Source organism: Gymnogyps californianus, chromosome 3 (assembly GCF_018139145.2).
Source record: "Gymnogyps californianus isolate 813 chromosome 3, ASM1813914v2, whole genome shotgun sequence".
Classification (NCBI taxonomy): domain Eukaryota; kingdom Metazoa; phylum Chordata; class Aves; order Accipitriformes; family Cathartidae; genus Gymnogyps; species Gymnogyps californianus.
In genome coordinates, this window is record NC_059473.1 from 127,759,239 (window position 1) to 127,779,730 (window position 20,492).

Here is a 20,492-nt window from a genome sequence, read left to right on the forward strand (position 1 = left end):
AAAGAAAAAAGGAAGAGTGATAGAGAAAACCTAATCAAAGAGTTTGAGAAGTGATGGGAGCAGAAAGGTGTCTGGGAGTCAGATTTTTGGGGCTTTAAAGGATAGAGGAAAAAATGCCTTCAATCAAAACAGAAGAGACGGGAAGTTGTTGATTCAAATAACTATGTATCTAGTTCACAAGCCTGAAAATAGTGAAGATCTCTAATATCTTTAGATTTGATAGAAATATGATTTACAGGACATTCTGAGGTATTTTAAAGGAAAGATTCCTTTTTTAAAAGATAGGAGGAGGAGGAAGAGAAGGAGGAGGAGGAGGATAGAGGGGGTGTGAAATGTTCTGAGACATTCCTGTTTACCATACCGCAGGAAAAAATGCTCCGGGAAGGTTTCAGCTATGGAACCAGAAGGTGACATGTTTGCACACTAGATCTAAATAGAGAGAAGAAAGCTACCTAGCTTTGTTTATGGATTAGAGGAAGGTTTTCCCTTACGTTCTTTGAAAGGGAACAGTGACCTGTGAGGAATCGGCGAAGGCTGGAAATGGCCAAACAACACTGCTCTCTGCAGTAGGAAAATGAAAGCTGGCCATCACTTTTGAATATTTGATCATAGACCTTATCTCTTTGCAAGTAATAGATTGGTATAAATGTAAACACCCTACCTGCAGCCTGCACCCGCATTATCAAAGCTGGAGTGCCCTGGCACTTTAGTGGCTTTCCCGGTTCTGAATAATGACAGGCCGGCTAGGAGCTACCTACAGGCATTTTCCACTGCAGGTCAGCTCAGCTATGCATAAACCATTCTTGGGCAGATCCTTATCCAAACTATTTTTAAAAAACCTCAGTGGATGGAGTCCACTCCAGATGGAGTCCATCAAGGAAATTTCTTCCAATGTGTAAATTCATCTACCAATAAAAAGTTTTCCCTGAATCCTAACAGAATGCTTCCTTGCTCGGTTTGAGCCCACTACCCCTTCTCCTGTCTCAGGGGATACGGAGAGCAATATATTACATGCCTCTTTGCAACAAGCGTTGTATATTTGAAGTTTCTTATGTTGTCTCCTCTCATTCTTTTATTCTCTTCATTCTTTCAGTTTTTCTCCATTGTCGTGATTTACAGACCTCTTTCAGGTCTGTATATATACAGATACAGATCATTCTTCTTCACCCTCTTTCTCCACTTGACCCTTAGCTTTTTTTAAATTGTAATGCTCAGGCTGGAAACAGTAGTTCACCTGAGTCAGAGACCAGGGATAAGTCATGCATTGTAGTACATACCCTGTAGTACATACCCTGTAGTACATACTATGTAGTACATACATTGTAGTACATACCCTGCTTCAAACAACCCGTTCCTGGACTCTGCAGCAGCATGAGGTTCTTGACTCAGGTTTGGGTTGTGAACTAAACTCATTTGCAAATTCATTTTTGTAGAACTGTTGCCTTGTCCATTGGGTGTTTCTGTAGTTGACATGTTGCAAGTAAATCTGAGAGTTTGCACTTGTCTTAACAGAATGCAACCTATTTTTTCAAACCATTTCTCCAATTTCTCAAATAATTTTGTATTTTAGTATATTGTGTATTTTATCTTGTCCTGTAAAGCAGCAGGAGCTCCCCACAGTGTGATACAGTCTGCAGATGTAAGAAGTAAATACTTTATTCCATCATCCATGATATTAATGAAAATATTGAATGGTACTAAATCTAAGAGAAAAGCTGTAAAACCCCACAAGAGGATGTCAAAAGCTGAGGTGAAAGTGTATTGTGTTAATAGTTTCTCTCCTATACATAGGATTAGATTTTTTACTATAGAAGAAAAGTAGTTTGCTCTGGCATGATTTGTTCTTAAAAACTCCATGTAGACTATTACTTAGCCTATCTTCTAAGTATTTACAAGTGCTTTCATTTTGTGTTTTTTCCCCAAGAACTGAGGTTAAGCTGACTGGTCTCTAGTTGTTAGTTCCTTCTTACATTGTTTCTAGGTGTAAGCTTTATGGATAGCCTCTTCTAGCGTCTGGAGTGTCACCTTATAAAACTTAGTGCTTTCAGAGATGAACACAAAAGCTCTGAGATTGCCTCAGGTTTATTTAAGTACCAAGATCTCTGAGTACTCTGATGAATTTCCTCATGCCCTGGCTACTCGAAACATCTGTCTACGTTGTCTTCAGTCTGTTTTCTCTTTTCTAATCTGAGTTTTTACCCCAAGGCTGTAAATTCCATGTCCTGGGCAGTTAATATTTTTTAATAGTAGACCACCATTGGATTTTTTTTTTAATAAAACCTAACCCAGAGAGCACGAACCAGAATCCCAGAGCTGCCTCCTGACCACCACCGCATCTTGCACTGCTGCCTGCGGCTGGGCTTTGGCAGGAAGGATGGAGCCTGCTGCCTCCCAGGATGTCTGTTTGTTGGGGAATGTGGCACAGGAGCTGTGTCTTATTACCCATTCAAGGTCAGATATATCTAGAACTGGTGTCAGATATTTTCTGGACAAGTGCGGTAGCAATTAGGCACGAACCTGTTGTATTTTCAGCTGGCTCAATGCTGTCTCAGGTGACTCTTTGATACACTTTTGAATATGCAAGAGTTTAGATACCTCTCCTCCTGAGTCCACATTGTAGTATAGGTGAGGTGAGAGATAAGTGCTATTTCTCAATAGCTGAGTGTACGATAGACTCTTAAGCTTTGTGTATAGCAGTCATGAAAAACTTGTGGTGCCCACATTTATCGTATTGACCGCTCTCACCCTCCAGAACAGTGCAGCTGCGTACAAACCACCTGCTGCAGATAGTTCTCGGCTTAGGGTAAATCCCAAGCCATGCTGAGAATTGCTTGAGAGACCTAGTTAGTCTGGGCTAAAAATAAGGCAGGGGCCATACTAAATATCTAACAATATGAGTGATCAAATTCCAGTGCCTCTGCCTGGTGCTTTTTATTTCACCAGCGTAGGCATGCCCTTTGCAAACCTTCAGGGTGAGCATCAGGTGCCTTTTCAGTTTAGGAACCTGGAAGGTTTAGAAGTTGGTGGAGTATCAGCAGCCTGAATTTTTTTTCTGGGCTTGAGAAGGCTTTTTTTCTGGGTTTAGCCTTGAGAAGACTTGTGGGGGTCTTTTTGTGTATTAATATATGCTTGTGGCAAGTAAAACGATGGAGCCAGACTCTCTTCAGTGGTGCCCTATGAAAGGACAAGAGGCAATGGGCAGTAGCTCACTTCCATTTAAACAGAAGAAAAAACTTTCTTATGGTGTAAGTGCTCAAACACTGGGACAGGTTACCCAAGCAGGTTGTAGAGTCTTCATCCTTGGAGGTATTCAAAACTCAGCTGGACAACGTCCTGAGCAACCCGCTGTAGTTGACATTGCTTTGAGCAGGGGTTTTGGATCAGACCATCTCAAAAGGTCCTTTCCAACCCCAACGACTCTGTGATTCTGAGTTGTTAAAAAATTAAATGGACTCTTGGAAGCAATAGAACATTGAATTGTCATACAAAATAGCCACTGTACAGTTTCCAAAAGACCTCTTGACTAGCTATGTTTGAAAGTGAGCAGCATGAGGGCTGTGTCTCCTCTAAGTTCTCTGCAGTGTTGTCTTTGCTCCTGAGGACTTGAGTACTTTAGGTCATGAGGGTGATTTCAGGCTTTGGACAGGATTTCTGAAGAAAATGATTAAGGATAGGATTGTGGTTTTATAGGTACAGTCCTATTTTGCAGCAGAACAAAGGTTCATGTGCTTCGGATGGAGCCCCAGAGCCTCAGGAAGCCCCTGAGGCTGTGGGTGAAACACATCACCTGCACTTGTCCTCATAGCTGACTGTACCAGGATGCAGGGAGAGACCGTGGGACCTCGGCTTTGTGACGCACTGTTTTGGGGGACCAGTAGGTCCTATCAGTGTTACCTACACCGAGACTGTTCAGGTCACCCCAAGTTGGAGAGAGTGCTGGCAGTGCTGCTGCCTGCGCTGTGCACCTACCCCGAACGTCGAGATGAGATGAGATGAGAGCTGAGAGCTGGGGTTTTGCCCCGGCTGTATCGGCAGGTCCATCCCAGCTCCTCGCCCTGTTCCTCAGTGCGAGAGCAGAGCCCACCCTGTGCCGTGAGCTCCTCTCCGCTGCCTGGGGGAAGAGGAGCTTTTTCTGACCCTGCTGCAACGAACGGTGTTTCTGCACTTCAGTTTCTGGGTTGACTTATTTTTATTTTTCACACTGTTCATGTTAATTCCCAAGCTGTTTTGTTTCTTCTTGCCTGGGGTGTTCCTTACCAAGCAGTTTCTACACAGGCAATTTCCACATCATTAGGAGACTCCTGAAGTGGCCGTCAGATCACCCGGGAGGAAACAGAAGACGTGCTTGTAGGCATGTCATTCAAGCAAGGCTCATTTGCCACATGCAAACCCACCCACCATGTGGGTTTTGCCTAAAGAAGAGAAGCGCTATCCACACTTCAAGCCTGACTCCAGTCAGGGTTGACTCTAGATACCCACAGCGAAACAAAACTGAAAGTCCAGTGGTGTCTGTCCCCTTCGTCCTGGATCTGTCACTCTCCACCCTGTCTCCAGGAGCACCGGTGAATACCAAGCTCTTCCCTCCAACTTCTTTTTTTCTACCCAAATAGTTTCCGAAAATGGTTGTGAAACTGTCTTCTCAAACCAGGATCCGAATCTGAGGTCCTTCTGAAAACGTTGTGGTAAAAATCTGTGCAATCTTGAGATCAGATGAAAACAAAAAGGCAAAAGCAGAGCACAGAAGTGCTCTGCTGTGTCAGAAGACACCCCATTTCTCAAGTACACGGTGAGAGGCAGAGGCACCATGGCCTTAATCATCTTCGCTGCCAGTATGAACACAGCCTCTCTGCATGGGACCCAAAGACCGCCAGAATAAGGAAATCTAATTTGAGGACTGGAGCATCTCTGCTATGAGGAGAGGCTGAGGGAGCTGGGACTGCTCAGCCTGGAGCAGAGAAGGCTCAGGGGGATTGAATCCGTGTCAACAAATACCTGCAGGGAGGGTGCAAAGAGTACAGAGCCAGGCTTTTCCCAGTGGTGGCCAGCGCCAGGACCAGAGGCAATGGGCACAAACTGGACCACAGGAGGTTCCCTCTGAACATCAGGAAACACTTCTCAGTGTGAGGGTACCCGAGCACTGGCACAGGTTGCCCAGGGAGGTTGTGGAGTCTCCCACCTTGGAGATACTCAGAAGTTGTCAGGACACGGTCCTGGGAACCGGGTCTGGGTGCCCTGCTTGAGCAGATGACCTCCAGAGATCCCTTCCAACCTCAACCGTTGTGTGATTCTGTAATGACCTGGTGTTAGAAGCAGACCCTACATACCATCTCGTTCCTCAGGCATTTCTTAGCCAGGGAGACCTGTCCGTAATAAAAGATGTCTCCCCAGCTCCGAGTGGACAACTTCTTGTGTCTGATAGCCAGAAGGATAGTTCTGAGTTGTACTAGACCTGCTAAGCAGTATCTTAGGATTCCGCTGGAAAAATGCACTGAACCAGTACAAGACTCTCTAATTTTTCTCCCTCTCTCTCTTCTTGGTCCATATAACGGGCTTCTTCACCATCCAGCCCAGCTGCCAACAGGGTCTCCCAGGAACTACAGGTTCTTGTTTAATTGCCCAGTCCTTTTCTCAGTAGTGGTGATGGCTGCTGGTGGAAAGTGCCAAACGCAAGGATCACAAATCTCCCTTCAACTGATGCTTTTGAGGGGTTGAGAAGAATTAGATTTTCCAGAGGCAGTGACCATGCTTAAATTTAATGTCTGAATAATCCTGTTCATAAGCTATAAGTTATTCTAACTTTTCTTCACTAGCTGACATGTGGGAAGGTCAGTGTTTCACTAGAAGACTTTATGATAAAAGGTATAGCTCCATCTCCTCCCAGAGAAGCCTGTCAGTGCTTTAGGAACAGATAGGTATGGTGTATTTTTTTTCTGAAGGTCTTTAAAAAAAAAAGGCAAATAAAATTCTTCAGACAGATAGCGAGGCCGATGCGCCAGGTCACCCTTTCAGCAGCCACCCACCCTGAGATCAGACCAAGCCAGCTGTAAAACCACATCTCGATGTGCCCCCGTAGTCCATCTCAGCACAGCTATTTTCATGGTTTTGCAGCCCGGGCTGTAAGGATTGTACCACGGCATTCAGGGAATACGGGGCTGGATCCAAACTATGTTGTATGTGGTAACAGGTAATGAATATTTTGTCTAATTTTTCTCTGTTCCTCATCCACCAGCCTCGCCCACCAACAGACCTGGGTTTCAGCTTTGATGCCAATAAACAACAAAGACAGCTGATAGCGGAGCTGGAAAACAAAAACAGGTAAAAAGCAAGCTTTGATCAGTATTGTTTTAGCAACAACATTTGAGGAGAGAAGAGCCTTCAGTCCTTGCGCTTTGTTGTTTTTAACCTTTTGTATTATATTCACCAGATTGTTTTCCTAGATCTTTTGTTGAAAGGTGTAGCTGCCTCATTAACCACTTAGCTCAGTGCGGATGCAGCTGCAGTGCCCTTGTTCCCCAGGGACCGGGCTGAGCTTCTTCACCGATCTTCTTAAAATCATCTTAACTGGCGCTGAGCGTTGCTATCTTGCGTTGCTGTCCACACACCCAGCAAACTTCTCAGAGCAGGGTGAGCCATTCAGGTGGCAGCAGGAAAATAAATGGGCTGCAATGTAGTGGAGTGAGCAGGTTGGAAGGCTGGGGTGGGTAAATTCAGCTGGAGAAGAATGAGTGGGGTTTTTTCTTTTGCTGGAAGACAAAAAAAGTCTGAAGGAACTGGGAGGCCTGGAAGAAATAGGAGATGCACTGTAGGAGATGATTTCCTTCTTCTGGACATGACCCGGCAACGTGCGCTCGCAGCCCAGAAAGCCAACCCTGTCCTGAGCTGCATCCCCAGCAGTGTGGCCAGCAGGGCGAGGGAGGGGATTCTGCCCCTCGACTCCGCTCTGATGAGACCCACCCTGGAGCACTGCGTCCAGCTCTGGGGTCCTCGGACAGGAAAGACACGGACCTGTTGGAGCGGGGCCAGAGGAGGCCACGAAGATGATCCGAGGGCTGGAGCACCTCTGCTGTGAGGACAGGCTGAGAGAGTTGGGGTTGTTCAGCCTGGAGAAGAGAAGGCTCCAGGGAGACCTTATAGCAGCCTGCCAGTACCTAAAGGGGCTTCTAAGAAAGATGGGGACAGACTTTTTAGCACGGCCTGTAGCGATAGGACAAGGGCTGATGGTTTTAAAGTAAAGGAGGGGAGGTTGGTGGTAAGACACCAGTACAGGTTGCCCAGAGAGGTGGGAGATGCCCCATCCCTGGAAACATTCCAGGTCAGGTTGGACGGGGCTCTGAGCAACCTGATCTAGTTGAAGATGTCCCTGCTCATGGCAGGGGGGTTGGACTAGATGGCCTTTGAAGGTCCCTTCCCACCCAAACCATTCTATGCTTTGATGATTCTTCTTGCTCCAGAGGAACTGTTAAGAAGAGATCGCTCTCTTTTTACCATAATATTGCATTTGCACTTACCTGCTTCTTCAGCACCCACATTTTGAGTTCATGTTTCTCTGGCTGAGAGAAACTAAGAGGGTGCAGCTCTAAAGAGCAAGCGGTTGAGCAGCTGCGCGCCCTGTGTGCTGTACGTACAGGCAGCCCGTGGGTTACCTATGGAGCCTCTCCGGGTGCCCGATGATGTGCTCTCCGTGTAGCTGTGCTCGGGTCTCCCTGTGCTCCAGCCGCACCTCAGCTGGCGTGCGTGAGCTTGCTGCCTGCACGGCCCCTTGCCAAAGCACCCTCAGCACACCAGGTAAAAATACTTCTTCAGGTTAGTTTGGAGGAGAACCAGTTCCTGGAGAGCAGGGGAACAGCTCGATCCTTGCACCATCTTGGCTTCAATATGCTATGAAGAGACCTTGCAGGTATCTGAAATTATTCGTCGAGATCACAGATAAGGGAGATCTCAATCAGTGCTGGTATGAAACCTTGCAAGGAGAGCTGCTCAGCAGTTTTAGAAAAGCGCAGGGGGGAAGAAGTAGAGATTATAATCTTCACTCACAGAAGGATTTCATTTCCATTTTAATAAGTGAGTCCTTGGCCATCGGTGCTACATTCCCTCGCCTCCGGCTACGCAGAATGCAGTGGCCTTAATTGGGCTGCTGGCTGATCGCCTTCCCTTTGTGAGACCTCATGAGTTTGTCTCTGTTACTATGAGCTGTTATTTTCCTTATTCCTGCTGACCTGCCAGGAGCCCTTGGAAAGGTGAGCGGGAAGCTAACCGGTGCTGGCACGGCTGCGGATGCTGGCGGTGCCGCTTCAGAGCCCCTCCTACAGCATGTGCAATGCAGATTATGCTAAAAATGGAACTTTTTTCCTTTTAGAACAGTCTCTGGGCCCATTATTCATGAAAGGTTTTGGAGAGACACTGCCAGCGTATGGCACATAAGCAATTTCATACCTCTTATTAAGTAATAAATTTTCTATGTGTATTACAGCAATTCATAGGACTGCGCTAACTTACCTGTCTTGGGTTTGAGTCTGTGCCAGTCACACATGAACAAAATTGCTGTACTTGGGCTGGAGACTGACAGAAAGAGTGCTTGAAGGGCTACTGCAGTATTTAAGAGCAGTGCAGAGGCTGACCTTTTTCCTCTTTAATCTTCCCTCTGTCATTTCTGTAGAGAGATACTCCAAGAGATTCAGCGTCTCAGGCTGGAACATGAACAAGCCTCTCAACCCACCCCTGAGAAAGCCCAGCAGAACCCAACTTTACTGGCTGAACTCAGGCTTCTACGGTAAAAGAAATACCTAAAGCTCGTGTGCGTTCGGTACCTGGGCCAGTCAGCCCATGGGGTCTGCTCTGTAGCACAGACAGCACTGGCTGTTACTGGGAAAAGCGTATCTTCAGTAGCCTTAAAGTGTTATTTAAAATGCTGAATTCTGAAGACTGACAGCGTATTGCAATTTGCCTTTTTTTAAGTGGATTTAGAAGTAAATAAAAAGTCTCTTAAAATGAATTCTATTTGTATAGTTCGGAAAACTGTTTGTAAAGAAGAAACCGATAGGAAAAACTAGCAGAAAAGGCATTAACTGCTTATTATTTATTGTCCAAGGAGTGGAGCTGAAGATAAATGTCAGTTATTTGATTAGTCAGTGAAACTCTGAAAGTTCATACCTACAGATAGTCAGACATACATCCAAAGTTGGAGAACAATCTTCAAAGCCTCTTTGATTAAGTTCGCATTTTGAAGTGACAGGGAAAAATTGTCAGTATTTATAGAATAAAGTGTTTCATCGTTTGGGTAGTCACAAGGACATTCTCTGGCTATATTTTATTTCATCTTCTATTACTAGTTAATTCAGAGCTCAACCTTCAAAAATGCCAGCTGTAATCTAAAGTAGGTTCTAAAATTTAAGCTCTTGGCAGCAGCAGCTCTGTGCAAACTGCATTGTATTTCATTCGTTGGGGTAAACTTTTCCTGCCCGCTTAGGAAATGGCACGGTGGTTGTGCTTCCCAGGAATGTTTAAAGGTTTTCCATAAAGTGCGCTGCTCTTGGGATGGAGCTACTGCAACTGCAGGCAGCATCTGCAAGGTATAATCCAGCTCCGTATTGCAAAATCTAAGGTTTTCAACTTCTTTCATTACTTTTTCATACAGAATTTGCTACGTTTAGTACGTTTTGGCATCTCACTGATATTTTTCATTCTATTACCTAATGATAATAGCTCGTAGATTTTCCAGCTTTATGCTTTACATAGCTATGTATATTTTTTTTAAGTGTTTAAAAAACTGGAGAGGATGCAGAAGATACCCACAAATGTTATGCAAGAGGTGGAGAAAAAAGAGATTGCGAGGCAACTTGATATGCTCTTTGACCCAGCAGAGAAGGATATAAGAACCAAGAGCTTAAACTGGAAACCAGCCACGTTCAGACCACAAAGAAAGCACATGTTTTTTTAAAGCGAGGCAATAATCGCAAGAGCAGCGATAGAGTTTTCAGTCCCTAGATGTCTTTCCTGAAGATGTTTTTCCAAAGATACAGGTTACTGGGAACAAAACAGAGCTACCCAGGAGGAATTAGACGGCCTGTATTTTGCTAAAGAAAAAAAAGGCCATTGTAGCCATTTCTGGCCTTCAAATATGTAAACACCACTGGCAAATAGAAGAGTTACAAAAGAAAAAAAAGGTTGAATTAAGCATGTAAAGCCTGTCAAGTCATCATGATTGTCCAGTTTGGCCTTCTGTGTAACACAGGCTGGGAAATTTCTCCCTGCAGCACTCCTACCGAACCCTTTTTGACTGGGCTACAGCATCCATGTAAGACAGACGTTCAGGCTTTCGTTTTAGAGATGGAAAGAATACCATGTCCCCCGATACTGTTGATGTGATCGTCAGTTAATTCCTGTGCCTTGTCTGTGCTCAGTGGACTAAAAGTGTGCACATTATTTCTAACCTTCGTAAGCCTAGTGCCATTTTCCAAACCTTGTCTTTCCCTGTGCTTTTGTCTACTGGGCTAAAAAGGTCTTTTTCAAAATTCCTCTTTGTGTGTGAGTATTTAGAGATTCCCTCCCCTCTTAACCTCATCTTGCGTAAATAGCTTGAACTTCTTCAGTTTCTCCATAAAGCAGGTTTGCCGAATCTCCAGCTATCGCTTTAGCTTGCTGTGAAGTTCTCTCTAAGTCCTCTGCATCTCTTCTATATATAGGCTGGAGTACCTGGCTGCAGTATATCTCATACGTAGTCTCACTGGTGCTATAGATAGAACTAGTGGTAGCTTTCTTACCACCAAACATCACTCTCATTAATGAATTCGAAGTGCACGTTAATTTTCTTGACTGCATAGCATCGCACTGGAAGTTCACAATTAGCAGGTTATCTGTGATGTGAAAGTACTTCACAAAGTCACAGCTAACGAGGAGACATTCCCCGAGCCTGTGAGCAGTATGCGATGCCCTTGCCTTTGAATATGTGTAAGCACGTGGTACCAAATGATCTCAGTTGCCGTGTAGAATTTAGGCTGTGAAAGCATGAGAAAGATAATCCATGGAAAATCAACGCGTCCCTCCTTACAGGTCTCTGCCTTGTAATGCCCGTGTGCTTGGCTGCTTCTGCTTGCAAGTCCACAGGACGCTCATTGCTACGCAGGTGCCGAGGACCCGTTTGCCCCAGGCGTGTGCCTCAAACTCCATCTCTCCGTTTGTCCCCAGAGGCTGCCCTATTTTTTTTTTTTTTTTTTTTAACATTTAACACCCTTTGCCATTGCCAAACAGTACCTCCTCTTTCTTCACTGGAGGTCATTGAAAAAGAAATTGAATAACGTCAACCAAAATCAGACATACACGTTGATGTTGCTTCTTCATTAACAACTACATTTGGAGAGCTATACTTATTTAATATGTTGATTTTTACATTATTTGTAGTTGTTAACCAGAATGTTACATTAAATAACTATAGAATAAAAGCTACAGACTTTGAACTGACCTAGAGAGAGAAAAAGGACCATATGGACAGATAAAGCTATGTCTGTGGTGGGTTTTTAACACATTCAAGGTGACCAGGCATGTGTAATCTTCTCTTTATTGCCTTGTTTTTGTGATATGTTTCAGCATTTAATAACCACATTCTTCAAAATACAAAAAGGTGTTGAAAGAAATACCCAGGGTAGTTAATACTTCACAGTCTCTGTCCTTTTAAGAACCAGTATAGAAACAAGTGAATTCTGTTACGTAGTCTGAGCAGTTTTCTGGTTGGGGTGTGTGCTTATGGTGTGCCATTTTCACGGTCACCGTAATGAAAGCAAGCCATACTCAACAGATTTATTCAGTGTAAGTAAATGGCCTGTTTCTGTTCCAGATTCTGGTGTCCAATTGGTGTCTCTAAACTAGGTGGTTATTAGAATTCCCAGAATGATTTATCCATAGTATATCACGTGAGAACACAGATATAATCTAAGACATTTAAATGTCTACAAAAATAACTGTAGATGAATAAGTAAGCCTTTCTAATCTGGTTTTTTTTACAGTTATTTATCATTACCTATGATTGGGATTTGTGGGCTCCAGCATTTCTTATATCATATAAGATACTGAACTTCTGACGTGTTGACGTTCGTCTTTGAATTTCTCCTTATATTCGTCACTTCTTCATTTTTTTAAATATAAAATAAAACCAAACAGTCATATTTCCTTAAATATCTGACAGATAGGCATCTGTAGAAATACAGTGGGTTTCTGATGCCAAGGAAAGGGAAGGTCACTTATCTCCTTTTCTTGTTGCCTGGGTTCTGGTACAGCAAATATGTCAAAGATTATACGTCACGTTGGCGGACAGAAATAGCTCTGCCGAGTCTCCATCCAGACAGGTGATAGCTTTTCCTTTCCAAACATCTGCAGCCTTTTCTCCCCTTTTTTTTTTCTCTCTGTCTTTCCTCCCAGAGTTCATTCTTGCTTGTCTGAAAGCTCTGCAGGACGCCTGGGTCTGACGTTAAGAGAGTTCTTAAAAGGAAGAAAAAAGCGGGCTTTTTTTCTCAAAATGCAGTGCTCTTGAAAAGGGCTTCCGACTACCAAGGTGCTGAGTGCAGATTTCTGGATTTTAAGTGAAAAGCCTGATTGTTATATATAGGTTTCATGATCATTGTACTGTGCTTTGCTCTATTTTTCTAAATTGGAAGCAGGGGGCAGTGATGAAAACCAAAGACACAGTTATATGGGTGAATTTCCTGAAGTGGTTTTGAAATACCCAAAGTTTATTTTCTGGCTCTTTCTTTCATGTAACTTGAACAGACAGAGAAAGGATGAATTGGAACAGAGGATGTCTGCACTTCAAGAAAGCAGAAGAGAACTGATGGTGCAGCTTGAAGGCCTGATGAAACTGCTCAAAGTAAGCCATCTCCTGTCAGAAATGCAGTGCATCCTTCTCTTCCCCAGGTCTGGAATTCACTGTTGCTGCTCTGAGATTCGTGCTTTGCTGTCGTACCATTATAAATACTTCATGAGGAATAGAAGGAATTTGCAAAAAGTCATTTCCATACTGGCTCTGTGTATTGGTGCAGATGGTTAATGGGTTTTCAGGTTCATATGCTGCTGCTTTGGTTAAAATATCAAGAACTCGTAAGATTTGGAAGTCTTTAAAGAAGTATTCGATTTGGTAATCAATCAACTGCGTGCTGTTCTGGGTACCAATTCAGCTCTTCCAACTTTAACTGGAAAATAAACTGGAGACTCTGGTTACTGCAGTACAGAATACGACTCCCCAGTGGCATGGTGCTGTGTTTCACCAGGTAATATTACACTCGCCCTGCAATGCCTGTGGAGTTTCTTTGCCTTGGAGCATGATGGTATGGGCTCTGAGCTATAAAATACGTTGTTGTTCGGATTTCTGATGAGGGTCCATTATTATCTTTTATAGAGTCCTGCTAGAGTTGAGCTCATAGTTGATGACTATAGTCTGAAATACTATTATGCGTTTATTCTTTCTGTTCTTTAAATTGGACAAGAGCCTCTCTGTAAAGTGAGTGGCAAAACATTGTCCTTGCTCAAAGAGGTTTTGGTCTAAGACAAGATGCAACAAAGATACTATAGGCAATGGAAGAAGTGGGAGGGAGATCGCAGCAATGACACTGAGAGGAGCAGCACAGGGGTTTATAGATTAGCTATAGGCACATCTTGATAGTTCCAGAAAAATTTATAGCTTGTCTGCACTTGAAAGTGATAATGAATTCACATCGTCTGGAAATGTAAAGTGCAGTCGCTCTTCAGATTAGGCTTGCATTCTGGAATAGGAATGTATATACAAGAGGCTATGATCAAATACTCTTCAGAGGTGCCTGTTTTATTGAGTTTCCCTGTGCAGATGAGCACATAGTTAGTATTAACATGTGGGAAGTAATTTTTTTTTTAAGTCAGTGGTTCTGCACACTGTATTTTTCTCCTGTTCAGCCTGTTAATGTCTGTCTTCTAAAAATATTGAAGACAATCACTTGCTAAATTCACCTTGATTTCTTCAGACCTTAAACCTTTGTAAGTTGAAGTGTGATATCTCAGAAAATGGGCATCCAAAACTGAATTACAGATTTAGGAAAGTATAAAAAGTTGTTGCATCAGAAACAGTTTGATTCTTTGTGGTTCAGGTGGCCACAGTCTGAGCATTTTTCTTGCACACATTAGAGGAGCCTCTTTATAACAAAATCAGTTTGGATATCTGCTTTGACATGAGGACAGGCTCTAATGTGAGTTTTCTGTAGACCCTGTTATTTTCAAAGCACTCGTAAGCCTTCACAAATTAATTCTCCCAAACACGACCTGATGTAAATGCTATCACCTCATTAGGGCGAACGGCTGTTCTGTCGGCTGGCCTGACTTTCTGCTCTTCCACCTCGAAAGCCTTGAAGGCCAGGTGGACTATCTTTCTTGGATGCGCTGCTCAACCTGTACAACGTGCGGGCTCCAGAGCAACCTGCAGAGCTTTGCCCACCCGTAGGCAAGATGCGGCAGGCAGGCAGGCAGGCAGGCAGCACGCCTGCCTTTTCTGCCTGCTTGGCCATCATACTCTCATCTCCCAACTGCCCAGACAGTGTGTGTTTCCTCTTGCCCGACTGGTTGGACACGTGAACGTGGCATCGTGCGGAGCAGCAGAGGACATCGGTGTCAGTAACACACCGATGAGGAGAGCACGGGGGATACTGCAGGATATTGCAGAGGGAAGAGAGCACGAGCACGATTGGCGGGTGCTGCAATTGGGGAGACACAGGAGGGAGGAAAGAGGGTTGCAGAAGAGGGAAGGGAACCATAACTGACTGACATTTCATAAACTGATATTTTTAGGGCTCGTTCGCTAAGTTGAATCACGCAGTTCAATTATGAGCTTGACAGAAACTTTAATGACATCTTCTAGGCTGTATTTTACAGAAGGTTAGTTTAGAAGCTGGCTCTTACTAGACTTTTCATTTATAAATCTAGTATCTTTTAATTAACTCCCCCAGTTCCCAAAATTGTTTAAAAACTGTAAGGGCAAATAGGACTGGATATAAGGAAAAACTTCTTCCCCATGAGGATGCTCAAGCAGTGGAGCAGGGGCCCAGAGAGGCTGTGCTGTCTCCATCCTTGGAGGTTTCCAAGACCCAACTGGATAGGGCTCTAAGCAACCCGGCCTGAGATTACCTTGACCCTGTTCTGAGTAGGAGGCTGGACTTGAGACCGCCTGAGGTCCCTTCCAACCTGAATTATCCTCTGAGCCTGTGCCTATTGTAATTATTTGGTTCTACGTGTTGCATAATATGGTTCTTTGCATCTCCCCTTCTTAGCTTTCTATGGAGCCTGGCAGCTTCTCTTTGATTAAAGCATCTTCCAGAAAGACATCTGTTCTTGAACTGAAGAAATCAAAAATGGAAAATTCACTGCCAATGCAAATTTGCTTGCACAGTTAAAAATTTATGCCTCGTTTTCAGTTTTAATGTGTTTAGCTTCAGTTTACACCCATTGGCTTTGGTACATGTGGTTCTCCCTCCATTAAATTAAGGAGTACTTTAGCACCCTTGGTTTTTTCCTACGCAGATACTTACTCATCTGAGTGAAGGCACTTCTCCATCTTCTTTTTTAAATCAGTTAAACAGGTAGAGCTTTTCTGAGCTTCTCACAATTCTGTACTTCAGTACTTTTTATGGTGGATTTCTTTGCCTTCTCCAGATTCTTAATATAATTTTTTAAATTGGGAAAAAACAAACGGTATGTTGAATTCTTCTCTGAATCTTAGCAACACCATGCAGAGAGTTACAGGAGGAGCTTCGTTGTGGCCAGCAGGTCGAGGGAGGGGATTCTGCCCCTCGACTCCGCTCTCCTGAGACCCCCCCTGCAGCACTGCGTCCAGCTCTGGGGTCCTCGGGACAGGAAAGACACGGACCTGTTGGAGCGGGGCCAGAGGAGGCCACGAAGATGATCCGAAGGCTGGAGCACCTCTGCTATGAGGACAGGCTGAGAGAGTTGGGGTTGTTCAGCCTGGAGAAGAGAAGGCTCCGGGGAGACCTTACAGCAGCCTGCCAGTACCTAAAGGGGCTTCTAAGAAAGATGGGTGCAGACTTTTTAGTAGGGCCTGTAGCGATAGGACAAGGGGTGATGGTTTTAAACTAAAGGAGGGGAGATTCAGACTAGGTATAAGGAAGAAATTGTTTACGCTGAGGATGGTGAGGCACTGGCACAGGTTGCCCAGAGAGGCTGTGGATGCCCCATCCCTGGAAGTGTTCAAGGCCAGGTCGGACGGGGCTTTGAGCAACCTGGCCTGGTGGAAGGTGTCCCTGCCCATGGCAGGGGGGTTGGACTAGATGATCTTGAAGGTCCCTTCCACCCTGCCATTCTATGATTCTATGATTACTCTTCATCACTATTTTTCTTTTTGTGCCTTTCTGCACCAGTGAGTGCTTTTTGAAAGCTGTCAGTTACCCAGATCTTACTCCATGTAAAGCGCTTTATTTATTTTGTATAGTGCTAACTGGTTAATGACAATGTATTACAAGTTTGGCCTCTAAAGGAACTGCAGATATGAAAATATATTACATCTGTGCAGTTCCTTTAGAAGCCAAACTTGTAATACATTCAAATAAGAAAATCAGATTTATTTGGCAAGACCTCTTTTCCATGAAGTTACAATGCTTCGTATATTACTTATTAGTTGAGTCTTGTATCAGCATTTCTGTTACTTTGAATAAATTAATGACAAGGTAAGATGTTTATGCTTATTTAAGTTGTTAAATTATTTTAAGAATCCCAGCTGCAAGCTACCCAGGCCTGCTGATCTAAAAATATTATTTCTAGTAGATACTTTGTAACACCTTTTCTCATTATTAGTAGAAAGTAATAATGGAAAAAAGGCAGAAAGTGTTTGCTGATATAAACTACAAGGGGAAAGTACTATTAGTCAGACACAGAACAGAAATACTAATTCCTCTTCCCTTATTTAGAATTTTACCATGACTCTCAAGAAGCAGTATACACCACCTCAAGGCTTTGTTTTGTTTCTGATATTTGTGTTTGTTTCAAAGTCTCCTTTTTGGTGGTTTTAGCCCTGCCAGACACGAATTTTTCCCGCAAGGTTTTAGCTTCTCTCATCATTTGGTGCACTTCAAAAATTTTCATTTATAATTTACATCAGCTGTTAAGCTTTTATGGTTTTTTCCATTTTCTTATGCAGTATTTTTTACATTTTTAATGCTGCCTTCATTTCACCATTTAGAGCTGGATTCAGCTTACCTAACTTTGGTTATCTGAAAGTTTGGTACCTCAGCTCCCTCTGTAAAAAAAGGAGAGAGAGGAAAGCCTGTATTTGGAAGGACATAGGTGTTCTCTGGAGGTTCATCGCTTTTTCCCATGGCGAGCCATGCTGTGAGAGTTAGCCTCAGAGCAGAGAAAGGCCCTCGGCTATTTTGGGTGCTAGTGCAGAGGCAATCAAAATCCCGTGATTAGTGTCTTGCTCTGACGTTTATTAGCCCGCACAGTGACCTACCCACGCCGTTGTGATTTAGAGTTAAGGTTGATGTTTGCATCAAGTGTCCTTCCACATCTTATTGCCAACGTCTGTTGACACTCCTGTTTGTTAGGAGGTTCCAGTCACAGGAATTTGTTGGTGGTTTTCCCCAAAGGAGAAGTTCTGGCCCTTCAGCTCTTCACTAAGTGCTGTCATCGGTATCTTCTGCTGTGTTGTCCCATGCACTTGTGAGATCCCGGCTGTACCTGTCCGGGCGAGCTCGTCGGTGCCAGACGGCGTTCCTTGGACAGGCACTCACCTACCTGCTCTGCTGGTGGTGTGGTCGCTGACGTGCCTTTGGATCAGCGCTCCCAGCGCTTTCCCAAACCATCTCCAGATGTTTGGAGAGGTTATCAGGTTATCAGGTGCCCAGATCCGTTCCCAGGGGGCAGTTTGGATAAGGCCACCCCAGTCGGGGTGATAAGGGATTTTAACAGCATGGACACGTGCAGATCATGCCAGAGAACAGGCCCTTGCACAATTTCATTTAATCCTGTAGCCTCCGAGTCCGCAGGTCTGCTGCAGTGGCCACCGTAGGGCTCCCCGCTGGCTGCTAACCTCACGTCCTCCTGGCCGCTCCAGCCAGTCTTTAGTTAAGCAGATCAAGCCCCTTGCACGCGAGAGGCAGCCTGTCCCTCTGGGCTGATCGGTGGCCACAGCCTGTCAGTACTGTCGTCAGCAACTCTCTTCCAATGTTTTTTATCTTCTTTTCCTCATCCAGGCCGTTGGCTTAGCTTTCCTTTTTTTCCTGAAGTCTTCTGTGATACACCTAGTGCCATTAGCTGGCACTCTTCTAATTAGTCTGCAGTGATGATTGTCTGCCTTCTTGCAGGGCTTTTGCTTTCAGCTACACGGATATTCAGCAGACATATCCCATTTCACTTTTTCCATTTCCTCAATGGTAATTTCCTCACTAGCTGATTTGATGATTTATCTAATAGCTGCTCAGTCCTTCTAGCAAAGCTCCATGCCTCTTGAGATTTTTTTTTCACATCTGTAATTAATGCTAAAGCCTCATTTTTCAAACTAACAACTTTTTTGTAGAGTGGAGATCGTTTAAGATCTTTTCCCTGACCTGGCTCACCATCTGGTCCTGCGAGTCCCAGTGCTGGTAGGAGGAACAACTGGAAACATGTGGGAGTGTGGGGAGGGCAGCACCGGCCTCCGCTGCTGATATTGATCTGTGGTTGAGCGGAGCCAGACCCTACATCTGCTACATCACTGTCTAAATACACACCTGAAAGAACCCCAAGTCTTGGGAGAAGAAAAAAAACTATCTGCTCAGAAACGTGGAATTCTCTGCAGTCGTTCCCAGGTATCTCTGTAGTGCCCTCAGTACACGGTTAGGAAAACATCTTTTAGTGCAGTCGTCGGTGAGAAGAAGCTGCTGGAAATGAAGGTTCTGGTTAATCCTGCTGAGGTGGGAAATAAATGAGGGAAGGTGGATAAATGGGTTTATGGATTTCAAGGCCAGAAGGAGCTTTTATTCTGTGAGTTTTAATTCCATGACCTGAATTTCTGGGGAGACGTGCTTACCAGTGGTCCTGCTGCCCTCTGCACTGGCAGACCATGCAAAGCCACCGTTGGAGGGAACACACACTGTTACCCTAAAAAAGCTGTAATTGCTATTTTTGCATAGATGAGAGTCGTCAAAAACATGCTGCCAGCCTTTCTTTTAATGCACAGTGTTGCTACCCGCACCACAACTGCCGTGCTCCTCCACACAACGGAGCCCGCAGGACGTGAGCCCGCGGGACTCATCACGGTTGTTATATTTGCGAGGACAAAATCTGTGAAAACTTTTGAATTATGACAGAAATTCTCGACTGAGTGATATTTTGCTCATTCCCAGGAATGCTCATATAGTTGAAGTCAGGATGTGACCCCACTGGCCTGGCAGGATCACAGTGTATGTTTCTCTGCTTCAAAGGAGGATAAATTCATCCATATTTCACCTTTTCTGGTCTTTCAAATTAGTAGCGATCCATACTGACAAACGTTGCGTTGCAACAAAGGAATTGTTTTCTCTGCATCTTGGTCCTTACTCCGCGTCTTTGGTGCTTTTGCCTCCCAGTTTCTCCCCTCCCATTCCGGACCCAGTTGCCGGCCACTCATTAATTTGCCCTTTTGAATCGCATCTGCAGAGGTCACTGCATGCCCGGTGGTAACGGGCACGCTCTGACCAAAAAGGTGATATTTTGCCTCTCAGGCTATGACAGTTTGGATCTCTGTGATGGCAGATTTGTGCACGCAGGGAACCGAATGCCGTGCAGCGGTTGCGCGCTCCAGGTGGTATTTCCAGACTTTAGAGGATGGTAGTCTGATATTTCTTGCCTTGAGGACAGCTAGGGTGGCATTTCTGAGTCCAGGGTAGGAAGAGAAGCCAATAAAGGTTCTGCGTAGAAGAAAAGATACCCATTGGATATCCTATCCTATATCCAAGATATCCATACTGTGATATCCATCCCATGTATTCGACTTCGCCAACACTGAAGGCCATTTTAGACAAGAGTCGTCTTTTGAGAATTGAACAAATGACACCTTTGCTTTCCCGCCACGGCTGTTGTGTCTAAGGTCCTTGTTTCCTTTTGTGTCTGCAGATGTTACTACAATTTGCCGTGTTCTGTTCTTCCTCTGGGTCTGTTGTGTATTTTGTGCGTGTGTGTGTTTCCTTTTCATATGATAATTAATCTATCCTGTTTCTCTCTTCACCTTTTTCTTTTGCCAACGTTTATAGGAAGAAGAGCAAAAGCAGGCAGTAAGTTGACTTCACTTTGTAGGTGATCTAACTCTTTTTTCTTTCTGCATGAAAACAATTTTCTGTTAATTGGCTTGTATGCAAATAAACTATGGGAATGTGGGGTCTTTCTCACTTGCAAATTTGAAAGCAGCCTTCATCAGTTTCCAGTAGAGCATGTTTTTGTATATGTCCTTAAAGTTATTCCTCTTTCCCTTTCAAATTAAGTTTATTGCCATGGGTACACAACCGGTGGCTGTATTC

General features: G+C 44.2%; 1 protein-coding gene across 1 annotated transcript in view; it reads left to right on the forward strand.

Moving 5' to 3' along the window:
- Positions 1 to 20,258, forward strand: part of DTNB (dystrobrevin beta) — a 159,533-nt gene extending 139,275 nt beyond the window's left edge. Inside the window, exons 16-19 of the mRNA XM_050893627.1 lie at positions 6,230 to 6,315; positions 8,657 to 8,770; positions 12,760 to 12,856; positions 20,229 to 20,258. Of these exons, the coding sequence (XP_050749584.1) occupies positions 6,230 to 6,315; positions 8,657 to 8,770; positions 12,760 to 12,856; positions 20,229 to 20,258 (327 nt within the window). The remainder of the gene's footprint in view (positions 1 to 6,229; positions 6,316 to 8,656; positions 8,771 to 12,759; positions 12,857 to 20,228) is intronic.
- Positions 20,259 to 20,492: the final 234 nt, after the last annotated feature.